General features: G+C 31.4%; 1 protein-coding gene across 17 annotated transcripts in view; it reads right to left on the bottom strand.

Moving 5' to 3' along the window:
- Positions 1-18,594, bottom strand: part of LOC139488930 (multiple PDZ domain protein-like) — a 160,649-nt gene that overhangs the window by 133,191 nt on the left and 8,864 nt on the right. For 14 of the 17 annotated variants that reach the window (XM_071274941.1, XM_071274948.1, XM_071274988.1 and 11 more), the window contains exon 5: positions 4,088-4,307. In XM_071274941.1, coding sequence (XP_071131042.1) covers positions 4,088-4,307 — 220 coding nt within the window. Of the gene's footprint in view, positions 1-4,087; positions 4,308-13,907; positions 14,664-18,594 lie in introns of those variants that run through there. The other 3 variants (XM_071275031.1, XM_071274979.1, XM_071274997.1) reach the window with 3 other exon arrangements.

Genomic DNA, 18,594 nt, shown 5'->3' with positions numbered 1-18,594 from the left:
GCTAGAGACTAATAATTGTCAATGTTGGTGAAATATGCAGATTTTTCATTTTACAGTATACCATAGACAAATCATTTGTTAACAAATTTCTCTTGCAACAGATCAATTCTGTCCTTTTTTCAACAAAAGCTATTTAAAAATTTGGTTGGTATATTAAACTCAATACTGACTAGATGGACAACTTGATTAACCCAGGTTCAACCTTTCCTCTATCATATGACATTTTTTTCAGAGAGCTCATAATAAAAACAAAATATCATAGAATTGTTCATTTGCAAGGAAATTGGTTTAAACATCATGTATGCTTCATTTTGTAATAATCATGGCTAAAAATGGCTGCTAGCACCAATTTATTACTACAGAAGTTTAACTTTGACCTGTTATCATTTATTATGAAAAAGTTCAGGTTTTGGCAATCCTATACCCTAAGTGAGAATGGCAGACTGACAGATGACCCAGAAGGTGCAACCCAATATGTCCCAATACAAATCTGCAAATTGTCTACATAAGAAATAATGGATGAATTTTTCTGAATCCTATTATTTCAGATTCAGATTTTTTCCTGAATATTTCTGAAAGAACAAGAATCTTATTCAGACAACTTCAGAACTTATGAAAAGCGTCTGAATATTTCTGAATGTGCCAGTAATATGTTTTAGAATACACAGATTTGGAATATTTCTGAATCAGTTACAATTTTTGATTCAGTCACATTTTCGACCTTTTGAGATTTAACCTGCCCTCAGATTAGAAAGATTTGCATGTAAAAAAATAGATTAGATAAGTAATTGATTAGTCCTATTGTGTCTGCAATGTGTAACATATGGATCAAAGAATTTCAATATCCTTTAAAAAAAACATTGATGAAAGAAAATTAAAAAGATTTTTTTTTATATAAGAAGACAGCAATTGATCTGAATATGTAAAAGACTGTAAAGCTCATACAGATTACAAAGGGTTTTACACTTACGCAATTTGAACATAAAAAAGGATGGAAAAGGATGACTCTGACATGAAAACAAAAACAAAAATCTTATGTTTTCTCTGCCTTGACTTCAGGAGCCTGTAGAACAGGGGTTGTTTTTTTATTCATGTCTTTAACATATGTTTTTCTTAAATCATTTAAGAATTGAATGCTCTTTTTTGTAAATTTATTGGGGTGTAAAAGCGTTGACTGAAGTACATTTTGTATGAAGCGCGGAAGCGCTTCATACTAAAAATGTGCGCACGGTCAACGCTTTTACAACCCTATAAAGTTACAAAAAAAAGCATTCAATACTTATAATTACATTTTTACCTATAGGATCATGAAAACACGCCTTTTATCAAGTTTTTATTTCATTAATCTGTGCACTTTATTGTGGGACCTCGTGTCATCATGAATGAAAAGTTTTATTGTGTGATACAACTGCTTAAGGAATAACACGTGATGTACAGTTAGCTAATCAGAATAACGTATTATAGTGAAACATACATTTAATGTAATTATTATCAATTAGAACATTTTGGCTTGAATTGTTTCACAATTTACCTCCCAGGGTCTCTTATAGTCAATTTTTAGGTATGAGTTTTTCTCATTGCTGAAGGCCATATAGTGGCTTATATTTATTTTTACCACTTCATTTTAACTATGCTAAATAGTTGTCACTTCAGCAATCATACCCCATCTTCTCATTCTTATAACAAGGAGCATAAAACATCAATTAAAACTAAATCTTGTTCTACCATGAAATGCCCCAGATACTCTACAATTAACCGTAAAACTACTGTGATTGAGAAGCATATAATTTAATCTATATAATGGTACCTCTGGTTGTTATCTATTAGTCAATTATTGATTCAGAAAAATTGGAAGTGATCATTAATTATTCTCTGCTATTAATTTGATGGTACCGGTTTTAGGATATATCTACTTCATCATTATACAGAATTAATCAAACAGACGTTGTGTTTATCCTCTGTTATTGTTTATATGTAATCCTACTGTTATAATCATTACAAGGTAGATATAATTAATTATTTACATAGGTAACCCAGGTTCTATGTTATAATGAAGAAATGGTAGAATCTAGGCAAGCTAACCCACTTGTCTGTTTAAGTTATATCAGAAATGGTTTGATTGTTTACTTATAATCTAAGTGGAAATATAATACATAAAATATAGGTTGTTATGACCAAATCATTGAAGAAATTCATGAGCGTCTAGCTTCTATCTCCTTGTCTTTTTCAGTTATACATGTATCAGAAAAGCTTTGATTGTGTACTTACATACTAAGTGGAAATATGATACATAAAATATAGGTTGTTATGACCAAATTATTTGGCAGACATTCATAAGCCTATAGGTTCAGGACTGTCCAGATCTGATTATTGATTTATTTGGAGTATTTACTGATATCCTTGAGACAATGAATATCTATCCTTAATGAATAAATGTAAGTTAAGGTGATCTATTTGGAAAGAACTTTACATATTATAAAAAAGGCCATCCAGTGAAACTGTAATTATTTAATCCAGACCTCAATTACTTAATTTACAAGGGTGACTGGGGAATAGAAATATGGTCACTTGGTCTTCTCCCGACCAGCAGTAAAACGCTTGTCGAAGTGGGGCATCTGTTTGGCTGTGCAGGATGTATTAAGTTCGCAGTCACGTACGGTCAGAATGGGGACTTTAAATCCGATGTCTCGTGTAAGGAGAGTGTCACGCTCTTTGCACGTTAAGAATCCTTGCACCAACTCTTTGAGGGCCCGACCCGTTGGTGGCCTGTTGCAAGGCAAAATTTCTGTCCCTATCCAATATACCCTCATTATCCTGTGGCAGTCCAAATTTCCCCTACCATCATTCCAAATGGCCTCTATTATGACAATACCTACCTATTGTATTTATTGTGAACTTGTTCTCGTCCTGAATATGCATGAAATATTTGCCACTGAACGTTAAGCAACCAACAATCAATCAATCTTAATTTACAAGCATGGACAAATGAAAGAGGGAATACACAATGGAATACATTATCTAACTATCCATTCCAAACCTCCTCTAGACATTTGCATGCTAACTATGTGGTACATGCTTTGCTCATTGTTAAAGACCCTACAGTGACCTTTAGTTGACAATTAATTTCTGTGTTATTTATTAGTCTCTGATGGAGAGTTGTCTCATTGAAAATGATACCACATCCTCTTATCTTTATATGCTAGATGAGCAGATTACCACAAAAGATACTGATCATATCAAGGTGTTTTTTGCATATAAAACATAGCTAAATAAAAGTATGTACAAATCCAATTAAATAACTTCTAATCTAGCTGTTCAAAGCTACATGTATTTTCTTTCTGGGACAGACACATGAAAATAATTTAATAATACTTTTTTTTAGATCTCAACCCTCCCCTTTTTTATCTCAATCACACATAAAACTGAACAATAGAAATCGGTTCAGGAAATGTATTTAACAATACAATACCATTAAACAAAACATGTTACAGCCTGATCAATAATGATGCACTGTGTATATGTTATTTAATTCAAATGGGTCTACTTGTCCTTAATAATAAAACAAGGACAAAACAACATAAAAGTAATCTACTTAAATGTGTAAAATCATTGCATTTGATGAGTCCATTTAACTTTATCTGATAAAATGATGTCTTGTACAATATTCAAGAAGGAAAGAAAACGATTATTTTCTTTTAATGACATTTTCAAAATGGCATCATTAGTCTGTTTTACAACAGATAAAACAGGCAAATTGTTCTTAAAGACATTACTCCCACCAGATTTGACTATGACTGACCTACTGTTGACGTCTTTTGTCATCAATTTTCAACTGTGCTATTGAATGATTCTACCTATGATCTTGATTCATCAGAGAATCTTTAAATTAGTGCAAAAGGTACAAGTAAAAGGAGCTACTACCTGATTTAAACTCTCAATTACTACTACAATTTGCACGTATACCTTTAATTAGGCATAACAAAATTCTTCATTGACCTAAATCTTCAACTCAATTTAATCAGACTAGAAAATATAGGTCACTGAAACCCATTACATATTGCACATACTGAGTTGGACAATAACTTACAACCATATCGGCTGAACCCTCCGACTGTACATTGGACAACTGTTGTTTGTGGGGACTAGGTGGAGGATCCCCTTGTTGGTTTGGATATTGTCCTCTGGCTACCACTAACTGCACAAGTCCCTGTGCACTCTGAAGAATACGGATAGCCTCGTGGTGTGACAAGTCTAGTGGCTGTCCATCTATAGCTAGGATCTGATCTTGTTCTCTAAGTCTTCCATCTCTGTAAAAAGCAAAAGAAACATGAAGATTCCATATATATTTAATTGCAATAAAACAGTACACTTCTGGTAACATTGTAATCACACTGACATTACCTTCCCCTATAACATTAAAGCAATGGATTTTTTGCTTGAAAACTATTCTACAACATCAAAATGACAATCTCACTATTTATATGTATATATGTTACACCTCCCTGAAACATGGAATAAATCTAGAAAATTCTAGGAAGGCAAAGCTATATCATGGAAGCAAATTGTATGGGTGGAGGAAGCCAGATTACTTGAAGAGGACCACAACCTTTCACCAGGAAACTGTCATTCCTAGTTAAAAGAAATCTGAAACAAATATGAAAGAAGACTGAAAACTAACAATTTGCTTCAGTTGAGCAATCCAATGAGGCAGAAATATTTGTGTATAGATTGTAACATTGTTTTTATGGACTTGTTAAACCTACAGGACAATAAAATCATATGAATTTTCAAGGAAAAAATGATTGAAAGGTTTGCCACTTCCTTGACTATTCCCAGCTTAGACTACTGGTATATATTGACATTTTGTTTTTATGTCAAGAAATCAATTTTGTTTATTTAGCATTATTGTGAATATATACTTTGCCATTGTTTGGGTACTGTAAATAAATCATGAGTTGAATTAGTCTGTTACAGAGCAGACGGACATCTATAGTTATAAGGACTTCCTTGTTTGTTAAATAAAATCATGCGTCAAATACTCTTATAGCCAATTTCCATCAGACAGTAGTGACATCACTAAAGCTATGTAAAAAACAAGCCGTCACATTTAATAATCAACTTGTTTTCAAACCAGATGACATATTACAGCAGTCTAGTCTCATTTAAAGGTGTACTCATTTCATATGTATAATTTTATGTCTTTTATCTCTATTGGCAATTAATTCAAAAGAAATAAACAATTCAATGAAAAGTCATAAGGTGCCTTCAACATGGTCATATCCAACCTGTGACCTTTTGGGTTTTTTGGACAACTTTGCAACTGACGACCTGCATGTGACCTTTGAAAAAAATCAAAAACCAGAACCACACCAGTTAAGAACAGTATAGTTTCAAAAGTTGCCTAGTGACCTGAGGCCTTTAAAAACATGAACATGTGACCTAAGGTGGGCACTCTACTGGAGCCCCAATCAGAATACAAATACATCAATACAGCTTCAAATTGTTCTGTTTAGCAATACATTTAAGTACTATTTACACAGACAGAAAAGACACTAATAGATGCATACCAAATTACAAGTTATTAAATATATCTTTTCTGAAAGTAATCCGATCTTGCAGGCAAAATAAGCCAATGTGTTTGCATCAAGGGCCTGTTATTTGAACAAGCTATACCATTATGGTCTTAATTAAATCATTTTATGTGGGGAAAATTTCATTAAAATATCAAATGAACAACAATTTATTTAAAAGAATAGCTTTTTCACAGTTTGATTAAAACACACTGTCTTGTTCAAATACCATGTACAACTGCCAATATGTGATTTTTAGTCGCAGTTGAACAGTCAATTAACAGGATGAAGTATTAAATCGTGGATTTCCCGTAAATACCATTAAATAATTTGATTTGAATCTTATGTAAGTCAGTGAAAAACATCAGAAATTTGATTACAATACAAAATACATCAATAAATTATGAACCTGGAACAAAATGTGAAAGAAGACTATTGATTTCCTCAAAACATACAGCGTCAATTATTGACTAGGTATAGATGTACATAGTTTATTCAGAATGAAGCAATTGAAATATAATGTTCATTATGATTTTTTTAAATGCATTGAGACATATGCTCTAGAGAACGTTAAACAAAAGACACAACATTTTTTTTTTCAGTGATGAAATATTAAATGAGTTACAGTGAGCCAGCAACTACTAAGCAGAAAGAATCTTATTGACAATGCTTAATAATTCAGTTGAATAGAAATGATTTTTTAATTCTAAATACTGAAAAATTGAAAAAACCAGAAATTGTAAACATTCCAATTTTGCCCTACCATAAGTAGGTTTCCTTAAACTTATATTTATCACAAACTTAACATGTGAAGGACATTTGAAAGTTTCAAATTCAATGGACAATGATGTGACATTTAAACTTTGACTACGGTAAGCATTGTTGGTTCCCCTAAACAAACTTTAACAATCTGTCAATGTTGCTGAAAAGGGCAACTCTGTCTAAGCAGTAAGCAGGAAACAGTATGCCTAAGGTTAGCTATGCCAGACAAAAACTGTAGAAAACTGACTTTTCAATTCCAAGGACTACAATTTTTATTCATAAATTACTCAACTGAAACATAACTCAAAACTTACTCTGTAACTTTTAACCAACTATTTAATCTATTGATCGAGGCATTACAAATAAAAGAGTGACAAAAATTGATACTTTCAATCAACTTTCTGTGATCTTAGGTCTACATACTAAATATATGAGATATATATTAAGTATGTAGACTATGTTTTTCACCCCCAAGGGTTACTGGGGAATAGAAATATGGTGGATTTGGTCTTCTCCTGACCATTTTTACCCTCATTTTCCAGTAGCAGTCCAAATGTTTCATCCTGCATACTGGATAGCCTTTATTACAGGACCTTCCTATTGTATTAGTTAATTTGTTTCCATCCTATCATGCATAATTAGCATGTTACTGAGTCATGAGACACATGACCCATTGCTAGTAATATGTCTTAGTCATTTGTGCTTCAATTGAAAGTTTGATTTTTCTAAAATGAATTGATATATATACTGTTAAATTAAACTTTTGGGTTGTTGTCTCTTTTGCACATTCACCATTTCAATTCTCAATTCTATGTTATATAAATATAAATATGATCATGCATTCAAATCTTGAAACCCATCTTAAAAATATACATTAGATGGCAATTCGATATATAATTACAGTGTAATGCCAGAGTTAACTTCTTACCACTATTTTATAGGGTGATAACAAACTTATAATTAAATAACAATAATTATCACCAATAAATTTTCTCAAGGCAGTTCAACATTTTCAAAAATACTACTGAAGTAAAAGCAATTTCCTCCGTGTGTAATTAAGCAGGAGCTCTAATCAAATTGTTCCTTCTTCTCAACGCTAGAATCTTAATTAAGTAGTAGAAGCAATTTATAAACGCTTACAGGCTGCAAGTTTGAAGGTCTGCTGAGCATAATTTGATTCTTAAAGCTAAAATTGATGATGAAAGCCGAGTCAATATGTACAGATGTAAGCACAGGAATTTTCTTATTAATCAACATATGTACTTAGTATATTAATGGTAGTTATGTTGTGATGTAATTCTTGGCTCAATATAAGAAAAGTCATCAATAGATGACACGCTCAGGTGAAATATGAATATCGGTAGACGGGGGAGGACCTGATGGCTTCAAATTCTATAAAGTATGAATCAATGATCATTGATGACATTTTCTTTACAAAACAGAGTAGGTTCATTTTCGGACTTTTTAGCCCGAATAAAACGATTTTACGATATTGCATGAACACTTCAGTGAATAAAATAAAGGCGAATAATCAATGAAGTAAACCATACACTTTAAATCTTTTTCAAGAGTTGGATTGGTGAAGGAAAAAATAGTTCTTGGGCCCTTTTTTCCCCATTTCTATTTCTGGATTCACATACTAAAGGTAAAACCTTAAGAGGAAGTCTGGACATATATTGATCAATCTTAAACATTACTTTAAAAGACGCTGACTCATTTTCAATTACATGTAGACAGAAATGACTAAGCTATGTATTAGCACAAGGAATTACAGAAAAAAATACTTGATGATGCTGTTAAAGTAGGCTACGGTACAATGGTGTAAGCAATTTAGCTTTGTTAGTTATATTATTGGATTTAAAATGTGAAGAAACATCATGTATCATAGCTATTTTCAAGCATGTCTACTTTATTAGATATAGTTGTATTACCAGAAGCAAAACAATATCAATATAGCTATGTTCTTTTGAAATGTTCCTTTTCTTGATTTTCACAATGGTGAAGGAAAAATATGATAATTATAAATATTATAAACAAGATGTGGTATGATTGCCAATGAGACAACTATCCACCAAAATTTAAAAAAGGCGATCTGTATGGCCATCAACAACGAGAAAAACCCAAAACATATGGTCGCTATAAAAGGCCTGATATACAAAATATGAAACAATTCAATTGAGAAAACTAACTAAATATGACAGACATGAACCAACTATGTTTGTGAGTGTGCAACCCTACCCCTAATCTGGTGTTACTTTTTTAAAGATGATTTTGGATATGACATGTATAGGAACAATATTCTTCATATTTTTAAAAGACAATTTCATCATGATTTTAAAGACAACAGACATAAATTCTGAAGAGATGGCTAAGCAGATTTTGAGTAGATGACTTGACAGCCAGACTAATAAACAACAAATTTACATAACTAAATCACATGCATCCAAGAAATTATGTTCACTGAATGGACTGTCTGTCAATTTATTAAAACAAATGCAAGATAAGTGACTTTCTTGGGGTGTTAAACTGATCTTATTACCAAACACAAGTGATCAATACTAATAGCTCTGTTTATTGGTTTTTATGATCCTCTTGCTGCATTACCACAACTTTAAAAGTTTTAATAGCATCAGAGAGAGTTTTGGGTTTCAGGGATAAAGTTTTAGCTGATTGTAATTAGCCAAGCTTCATGTAGTTCAAGAACAGTAAATTTGTGCTGTAAATTTAGAAATTATTGCTCAGATTTTAATGCAAATAATGTGACTTGGAGGGGATCACAGTAAGATCAAGAACTCATATTCTGATATCTGATACATATTTTAATGTAGATTTTCCTGAATGCCCCAAAAATAATCTGACACTTTGTACTTTCCACAAAATCACAAATATAAATGAAAGCAATAATATTTGAATTTACAGTAATTAATATCTTACTTCACCTTCATGTAAAAGGTTATGCTAAACAATATTTAGTGATCTAGAAACAAGATATTCAGGTACAATGTACATGTACAAGCTGCAAGGCCTGATTGTAAAACAGATAAAAATATGACTCAATACCAAGGTTATAGCTTCAATGAGCACTTCATGTAACAAACAGTATGTAATTAACCTCTACTGCACGTTGTATTGACTTTTGTTGGAGAAACTATTTACAAGTAAATTTGTAAATATTTGTATTTTACATGAAAAACAACAGAGCTATTAACCCATAATTTTCTTTGGCAAACAATTTTGTATTTCACTCCTAGTTGTTTATTTACCAATGGGAATACATTTTTCAAGTGCTATTAAATAATATTAACTGACTGTTTGCAAATTATTACACTCTAGAATGTCTTCAAGCCTTATTTCTAATACAGATTAATAGAAATTTCAACCTTTATGTTTGAACAGATTTTTAAGTGTAACTTCATTTGTGAAAGGAAATTGATTTGTTCAGATTCTATTGCAAATGTGTCAAATTATATTGAATACCCCAAAACGTGGTATGTTGTAATCTCGTTGTAATTTTGTAGCCTTTCAAAGTCTGCAAATGAGATAAAGTCTGATAACTGTGGGACTTTTTTTATGAGAACAGATTAACTGACTAAAATCAGTCAGTACAAAGAGCAGGCACTGAGAGTACCGAATGAGAGCCACCAACTTTCAGCAGGAAAACTAGCCAAAGGCAAAGACAGCCATTAACCCAGGTCTTGAAACTCAATACAAACCCTCACATCAAACAACCATCATAGCAACAATAAACTGCAGTATCGTTTCATGATACTAAATTCATAGAAGAAATAGACTCTTGATACTCAAACTGACATTGCAATGTACTGCTGTAGTATAGTCCTAAAACTCACATCCCAGCAATGATCAAAACTGCAGTAACCTTGTGCAAACGCTAACATCATTAAATTGAATGACAGTGTTAATTTACATAAAAGAGAAAATGTTGTATGAAATTATAAACTGAAATTCACACTATATAAGTAGTTAACAGCAGTAACATGATTCTTCAGGCAGTAACAAGAGTCAAATGGATGTGACATGAATCTATCTGCATATCATGATCATTACAAAGACAAATTACAGAAACAGATACCTGAAACTTGCAACATAGATTTTCAAGTGTTGGATTCTCCAATAATATAATCTTGAGCAATGCTGTTGATATATATAATATGCATTTTATGCTGTTCGAATGTTATCATATGTTTGTTTACAATACATTGATGTATAATAGATTGCTGCAGCTAACACCTGATTGAAACTTATATCATTTCAGTGCGTAGTGCTGGCTTGGCATCAAATTATAAGGCCTTAGGAAAAGAATTGACAGTTCCTAATTCTTAAGTTAAGGTGTCTATTAAATTTGATATGACTTCAAATTTCCTTACTTTAAACCAACTTTTTATCACAAATACATGTACTTTGTTTTGCGTTTAGCTCTTATGTTCACAATTTTCTAATTTTCTTGTTCTATCTATATGTATATTCAGATTTTCAGAGTTTTCACAAATTTGAGATGATCTATATTTGCCTCTTTTTTCTACTCGCAAAAGTAGAGAAAATATATTGTTCACAAAAATGAGTTCGTTTACACTTGTCAATTAAGTGGTTCCATTAAACTAGCCCCATCATGACTTTGTATCTATACAACAGCCAGTTCCATTCCTATTATATCCATCTAAGGTTTCTGTTGTTGACTTTAGTATACTCTTGACATTTCTCACCCTAACCTACAGAGCTCTGACAAGGTGATTCACTTTAATTTATCTTTGGACTGCAGCCACTTTATTGATATGATTAATGCTAAAGATACTGAAGTGTTCACTCAAGGTTACATTCTGTAATCTTGCACTTTTGATCTTTACTTTTATAATCAAACAGTTTCTGTTAGATTCATCTGCTTGGAGAAATCATACATTACATAAATATATAAATAAACTTTCTGTACAGATTTGTAAGACAGTTAACACATTTTTGAGGAGTATTGTTTGAAAAAATAAATGAAGAATGTGTCCATGTGACACAGATGATGTCCCCATTTGCATATAACCTTATAAAGGGGCATAACTGCAGCCACTTTATTGAAATGATTAATGCTATAGATACTGTAGCCTTTCACTCAAGGTTTATACTTTCTGTAATCTTGCACTTTTGATCTTTACTTTTATAATCAAAGAATTCTATTAGATTCATTTGCCTGGGTAAATCAAACATTGCATAAATATAAAAATAAACTTTCTATGCAGGACTTGAAAGACAGTTTACACATTTTTGAAGAGTATGGTTTAAAAAAGTTAATGGAAAATGTGTCCACAAGGTCCCTGCCTAATAAAGGGCATATCTTCCAAACAGAAAAGTGACTCCACCCTAATTCAAACTTGATCTGAGTATTCTGGTAATAAACATTGTGTACACATTTCATAACATTTGGTTGAGGCAAAGATAGAAAACAGAAACCAATTTGAGAAGTTTCGGACGGAAAAGGGTTAACCTTAATGCCCCCTCCACTACTACTGTCTGTTGTTTCTTGGACCAATGGGAACAGTATATGTGGTATATTATATAGAAAATTCACATGTCACCCTAAGAAATGGTACAAATGGTTACTAGGCTTTTAATCAAAACAGTTTGCTGCAAATGTCTTCAAGAATAAACTTTTGAAATCATACCTTATAGCCTGCTGAAAGAACAACCCCTTTGTCAATTTATGAAAATATCATACAAATGCATGTGTGTTGATGCAAAGGTCCTGTCTGTTTCTTGTATAAAAAAAAGTTTGTCATTGTAAATGAACTGTGTAACTCCATATAATGTGTAGCACCATGCCTTAACCTTTTGAACCTCTGGTTATCAAATTATTCCCCAAGGAAATCTTTAAAAAAAAAAAAAAATCAATTTATTTGACTTTGTTTTAATTTCCATATAGATTTATGTTTTGGCATATTTTCTCTCCTCAAAAATAAGGAAAGAAACCCTGTCATCGATTATGACAGCCTTAATTAAAATAGTACTATGATATCCTTCAGAAAATGGTATGACACCACATCAAAGCAAGCCAATTTAGGTCATTTAGAAATTTCCATGAGGGTGGTAAAGGGTTATTTTCGTGCAATGTTTTCGGCATATTTATTTCAAGTATTTTCATGTTTTGACGTTTTATTTCTCGTTTTCTCTTGTTTGGCTCGATTTGCGTGCTTCGTGTTTCCCCTTATTTATTCTCCGTGTTTCGTGTCGGTGCTCTTAATTTCTCGTGCATGTCCTGCATTTGATTAAAAAGTCAACGTGCTATAAAGTACCATCTAAATCTTGTGCAATCTAATAGAAATTGATGAATATTGTTACCATTATACTTTTGCAACATGGATGGTATTAATGAAGTCCATCAAACTACTATGAATAATATTGTTTGTTCAAATAGATGCAAGTAGCGGACGCTAAAAGGTGACCTCAAGGTCTTCGTGTCCATTCATAATGGCTGAACGATCTCCAAGAACGGCTGAATATTGTTTTGTACCTCAATATTTATTATTTTATTTCTCGTGCTTCGTTTTTCCCGATTTTTATTTTTCGTGAAATGTTTTTGCGATTTTTATTTCACATGTTTCCATGTTCAGCACCCCCCTTTACCATGCACAGAACAAGAATAAATGACAATGGACAACTTAAAACTTTAATTCCTTAGTGAAAAATAAAATAAGATGCTGGGTATATGTCAATGAGACAGCAATCTAAAAATGTCCATTCCTAATTATTTTGTTTCTTTTATAACCCTTTTAAATAGTATACTGTTATAACCAAGTGTTTGCTGTAGTACTTAGTTACTAACACCTACTAAGAGTAATCAGTACCCTAGGGCACATAACAGTTTGTGTCTAAAGAGATTGTTTGTGGAAGAGGATTTTGTAGAAAGTCTACCTAATAAATGATGTAAAGGGATTTTTATAGAGAGTCTTCAACAATAGACAAGACCTTAGCAATATGACAAGCTCAAAATTAGCCTAAATCTAAGTTGGAATTAAATTTAACAAATACCATATTCCATCAGCTTCAAATTCCCTAAACAACTTGTTTATTTTATTTTGGATCATATAAATATATGCAAAGGAATGACTTACAACGTTTTGTTTTGGTTTTTTTACTATATGCTGGAGGTAATATAACATGTGCTATAGAAGAAATTTGTGCAATTATATTTGTGTTTAGATTATCATCCTTCGCACTAAAATAGCTTAGTTTCTTAATATAAACAGGGATGTAACAACCACTAATTACTGGGGTAAAAACTTGAGGGAATTCCAAAATAACAATTCAAGATGTAAGAATTCCAAACATTCAAAAATAACACCCCAAAATGATTCCATTGCAAGAAATTGTACAGAAATTAAAGTGTAAATCTACATATTGTAGACTTGGGAATATAAGGTCGTGTAACTTGTACTTAATACATGTAGTCTGAAATTAAACATGGATATCCAGTTACTAAAATATTATCTGATCAAATCTGCAACCTCCATTACCAAAGCTGTCAGTGATCAACTTCAATCATAACATGCCAAAATACATCTAATATAACCCTACCTGTTTTTAAGAGCTTATCCGAGGAAACATGGATGAATTGCACACACATTCCAACACAAACATAACTGTTTAATTAGCACTAGTCATCAACACAAACACTTAGATCACCTATTAATTAGATTTTTTTTATAGATCCAGGGTAATAATCCATATCTAACATCGCAACATTAATAATTCCATTGGCAAAGTCTGCCTGCAACAGACTGTGGAAAATGCTCAAATTTTTACAACCTGGCAATCATTCTAAATTTAGCTGACACATTGATGAAAAACAGTAGATTTTCCAATCATCTAATTTAATTAAAACACTCAACTGTAGCTGGAGAAATGATTGTCTTCGGTTAATGGGTTAACTCTCATTCCCAATATAATCTGTGTTAAACAGACTGCTTCCGAGAGAGGACTAGGAAAGCACTGTTCATATTACTGCCTTTTGTGTACACAAACATGTATTGAGATTTCCAATATCGAATCAATAACATAGTTGTCTTTTGATCGGGAATGCTAAATGTGTAACATTCACATTTAGCTCTTATTGATATAATCATGCTACAACTGTCAATAGATAGAAAATTGTGTCAATTTCACTTTTTTTTATTTGAGGACAAATAAAATAGACCGGTATTTTTATTGACGCCTGTTAATTTATTTCCAATTTTCCCTTTTTGAAATTGCTGATTTAATGGTAATTTAATGCCGTCAATAAAATTGTAAAAATTAATAGATAAATACAATATAAAAGGACAGACAGAAGCCAACAGCTGTGAAGTCCATCTGATCAATAGTATTGATTGATAAATGATGAAGAGCAATAACCAAGGGGAGTAACTCAAGTTTTCCAATATAACCTAATATTCATAACTTGAACACATCTGATTAAAATATAGTTTATTGATTTGTTTTGTTGGACAATTAAATAATAACAAATGAGTTGTGAAAAGGAAAGATAACAAATATCACTTTAAAAAACAAAAGTTTAAGACCCTCTTTTGACTGTAGAAAATACAGTATAATATTATTTATATAATTTTTTAATATTTTTTTTTAAAAACAGAAAATTTAAAAAACAATTCTTAAAATAGGCTTAATATGAAAAGCTCATAAATAAATACAATTAATAAATAATAATAAAGTAAAACAATTGGTGATTTTCCGTTAAATTCATTAGATAATTTTTATTGGGAACATTCCAACTACAATCACAGTTTCCAAAACAATCATATTTGCAAAATTTAAACTTGTCCTGAAAATTTTATCAATGTCTTCCAAAACTTGAGATCAAATGGTTGGCTGCCTCTGACAAGCCATTTGGGAATATATTTCATATTTACTGATATCAATAAACAATTACCAATATGTTAATAAATATTCATATATTGACTAATAATTATTGATACCATTTATTTGCATATTTATCAACATGTCATCAACCATTGATCAACATGTTAATAAATGATGTTCCAGTCACCAATATCATATCACAATCAAATATTTTATAAACTTTGTCCATGTAAAATATTCAAACTTAATATGCAGATTTGAAACAAAAACAACAAGTGAGTTAAGTATCCAGGACCTTGTGAATGACATCCTCAGAATTACCACAGATTCTAATAAGCAGATTTATCTTAAAATAAATTTTCCAATTTAATTTGTGTTGTATTTTGCAACATATTATTTTAAATATACATAAACAAGGGATGTGTATCTGCACGAAAGAACATGAAATAAAATTGCCATTTCACAATGAACGAACAATTAAAAATTTCTTGCACGTTGATCTTTATACCGATTTCACGAAACACAGTGAATAACTAACCTTTTTCACGGCTGCACATGAAATAAAAAAAAATGGCAAAACATGTTGCACGAAAATAATCCTTTACCACCCTTTTCAACATGTTCAAAATCTATCTTAAACATGGATAAAATACAGAACTACATTGTACATATAACAAATTTTTTCCAAGTGTAACAAAGTGAATTTCCAATGAAAATACTTTTCCAAGTAAAAAAGTATGAAAACTGTATCTAATTTACTTCTTTTAACTGAATATCTAATATATGCTTAAAGTACATCCAATCGCCCTTGAAAGGGGATGTAACTCTGGAAAATGGAAATACATGAAATCCTTGAAATCTCCCAATTGTCGAGATAGAGTGACTAGTATGATTTCACTTTGTCTTATTTAATTAATTGCAAAGAGAAAACATAAGCTCTATTTAGATATAATGAAGCCATAATTCATTTTACTTTTTATGGATTATAACTTGGATGAAGAGTCCTTCACTTATCTACCATGAATAGAACTAATGATGAATAAGTATGATAACTAAGGTAAATGAGGTCTGGCTATAACTATGATGTATAAGTGATCAATCAATAAAAAATAAAATAATATTTGGTGTGAAGATGGTATCTACATTTGCTTTAATTAAGCAATATTACTTTGAAAATTTACTTTTTTGTATCAAACAATCTTTATTTTGATATGGATATTGAATAATATTTGAAAGCTTTCAAAATAAAACTAGATGTGTCAGAACGACACTAATGCACTGGCTAAAAAAGCTTGAAGCAATTTTTAGTAAAAAAAATTTAGAATGAAAAACTGTATTTAGTTATTTTCACAAATAATTTCGGCACAAATCAGTGGAGCAGAACCAACCGAAAACTCAACTATAGTTAACTCACATACTAAAAATCAGCTCAATATGTGAGGGCATTTAAAAAAGGATAACTGTTTGTTAAGTAACGAATGAATAATGGAATGACAGTATGATGGAATGACAGAATGAAGGAATGACAAATAAGGGTAAAATTATAAGGCCATACAAATAAAAGAAGAATGTGTCCATGGGGCACAGATGCCCCCACCCTTATAAATATGCAAGATTAATCACTAATTCATACTTACTGACGTTTTGTTTTCTTTGAAACTTAATGACATTTGTTTCTGAGTGTTGTCATTATAGCTTGCTTGGGTGTTTTGAGTGTTCTTATTGTTCAATTACAAACAGTTATGACTTGAGAATGTTGTAAGTTACACCACCCAAATTTGAACTTGATCTGTGTTTGATGGTAATAAACATTTTTTATAAGTTTCATAACATTTAGTTGAGGCAGAGTAAAGTGAGTGCAAAAACTGAAAATTCACCATTTTTTTCATTATGGTATAAAGGGACAAAAATCAAGAATGGGGAAAGTGACACAACCCAATTTCGAAATTGATCTGTTGTTGGTAGTATACTTGGTTAGCATTGTAAATAAGTTTCAGGAGATTTGGTTGTAGCAAAGTAAAGTTAGAATGCAGAAACTGTAAATTCAACAATTTTTCCATTTATAAAGAAACATAACTCAAGATCAGTGAAAGCATTGCCACCCAAATTTGAACTTGATCTGTGTTTTGTGGTAATAAGCATGATCATTGGTGTAAAAGTTTCATAACATAGAATAAAAAAGTTTCAGAACATTTGTATATGGCAAAGTCAAGTTAAAATCCTGAACAGCAAAGTCACCTCAAAAACAAAGACAGTATTGCCACTTAAATTTGAAATAAATCTGTGTTTGGTGGTAATAAGAATTAAATATAAGTTATAGAACAATTGTTTGTGGCAAAGTGAAGTAAAGAGTGCTTGAACAGCATATTTTCATTTTTAAAGGAAAATAACTCAAGAACAGTGAAATTGATGCCTCCTTAAATTCAAACTTGGTCTTTTGGTGGTATATGTAATAAGCATTATATATAAGTTCAGAACAATGATAGAGGCAAACTAAAGTGAGAGAACAGCAACCAATTTTGGGACTTACTGATAGACAAGGGTAAACCTTTAATAATGCTGCAGCACTTGGCAGAGGCATAAAAAATAAGTCATAGAAATCATTTTGTACTTGTATTTATTTTGTACATGTAGATAAAACTTGAAAAGTCTAATTCAATCAAGAGGATGCTTGAGTTTAATGTAAACATTATTTCAGAAGAAGTTCAATTTTTAAAACAAAAGTGAACTTTCTTACCTGTGTGTTGTTGAATATATGAATATATTAAGAATAACAGTACATTGTCTAGGGATATAAAATGTTTACTTAAAAACAGGTAAAATCTGAGGCTTTCTATCCAGTCAGGAATGAATGCACATAACCTTGCAGCAAATCTACTAACTATGCTGCATATCTGGGATAAATCCCTTACTTTGCAGGGATTTCATGAGGCTGAACATTCTTTTTAAATACCTTACCTTGCACCAAAATCTACCATCCTGCATATCTTGTATTAATACCTTACTCAACAGGGATGTCACGAGGCTGTGCGTGTCCTATATAATTCCACTAACTTGCAGCAATTCATTTATTTTCATGAATATCAATTTTCCTGGATTGAGGAATATTTGTATTTTTTGTGGATAGTTGATTTCAAGGTTCAGCCAAGATCGATCTAAAAACCTAGGTTCAGCCAAAATCTATCTACAAACCTAGGTTCAGCCAAGATCTATCTACAAACCTAGGTTCAGCCAAGATCTATCTACAAACCTAGGTTCAGCCAAGATCTATCTACAAACCTAGGTTCAGCCAAGATCTATCTACAAACCTAGGTTCAGTCAAGATCTATCTACAAACCTATTGAAAAATGTGAACTTCTGTCAACATTTAAAATTGTGGTTACCTTTACTCACAAAATCCATGAAA

Source organism: Mytilus edulis, chromosome 1 (genome assembly GCF_963676685.1).
Source record: "Mytilus edulis chromosome 1, xbMytEdul2.2, whole genome shotgun sequence".
NCBI classification, from domain to species: Eukaryota; Metazoa; Mollusca; class Bivalvia; order Mytilida; family Mytilidae; genus Mytilus; species Mytilus edulis.
Note: the sequence above shows the minus strand (reverse complement) of the source record. Positions and strands in the feature narration are given on the sequence as shown.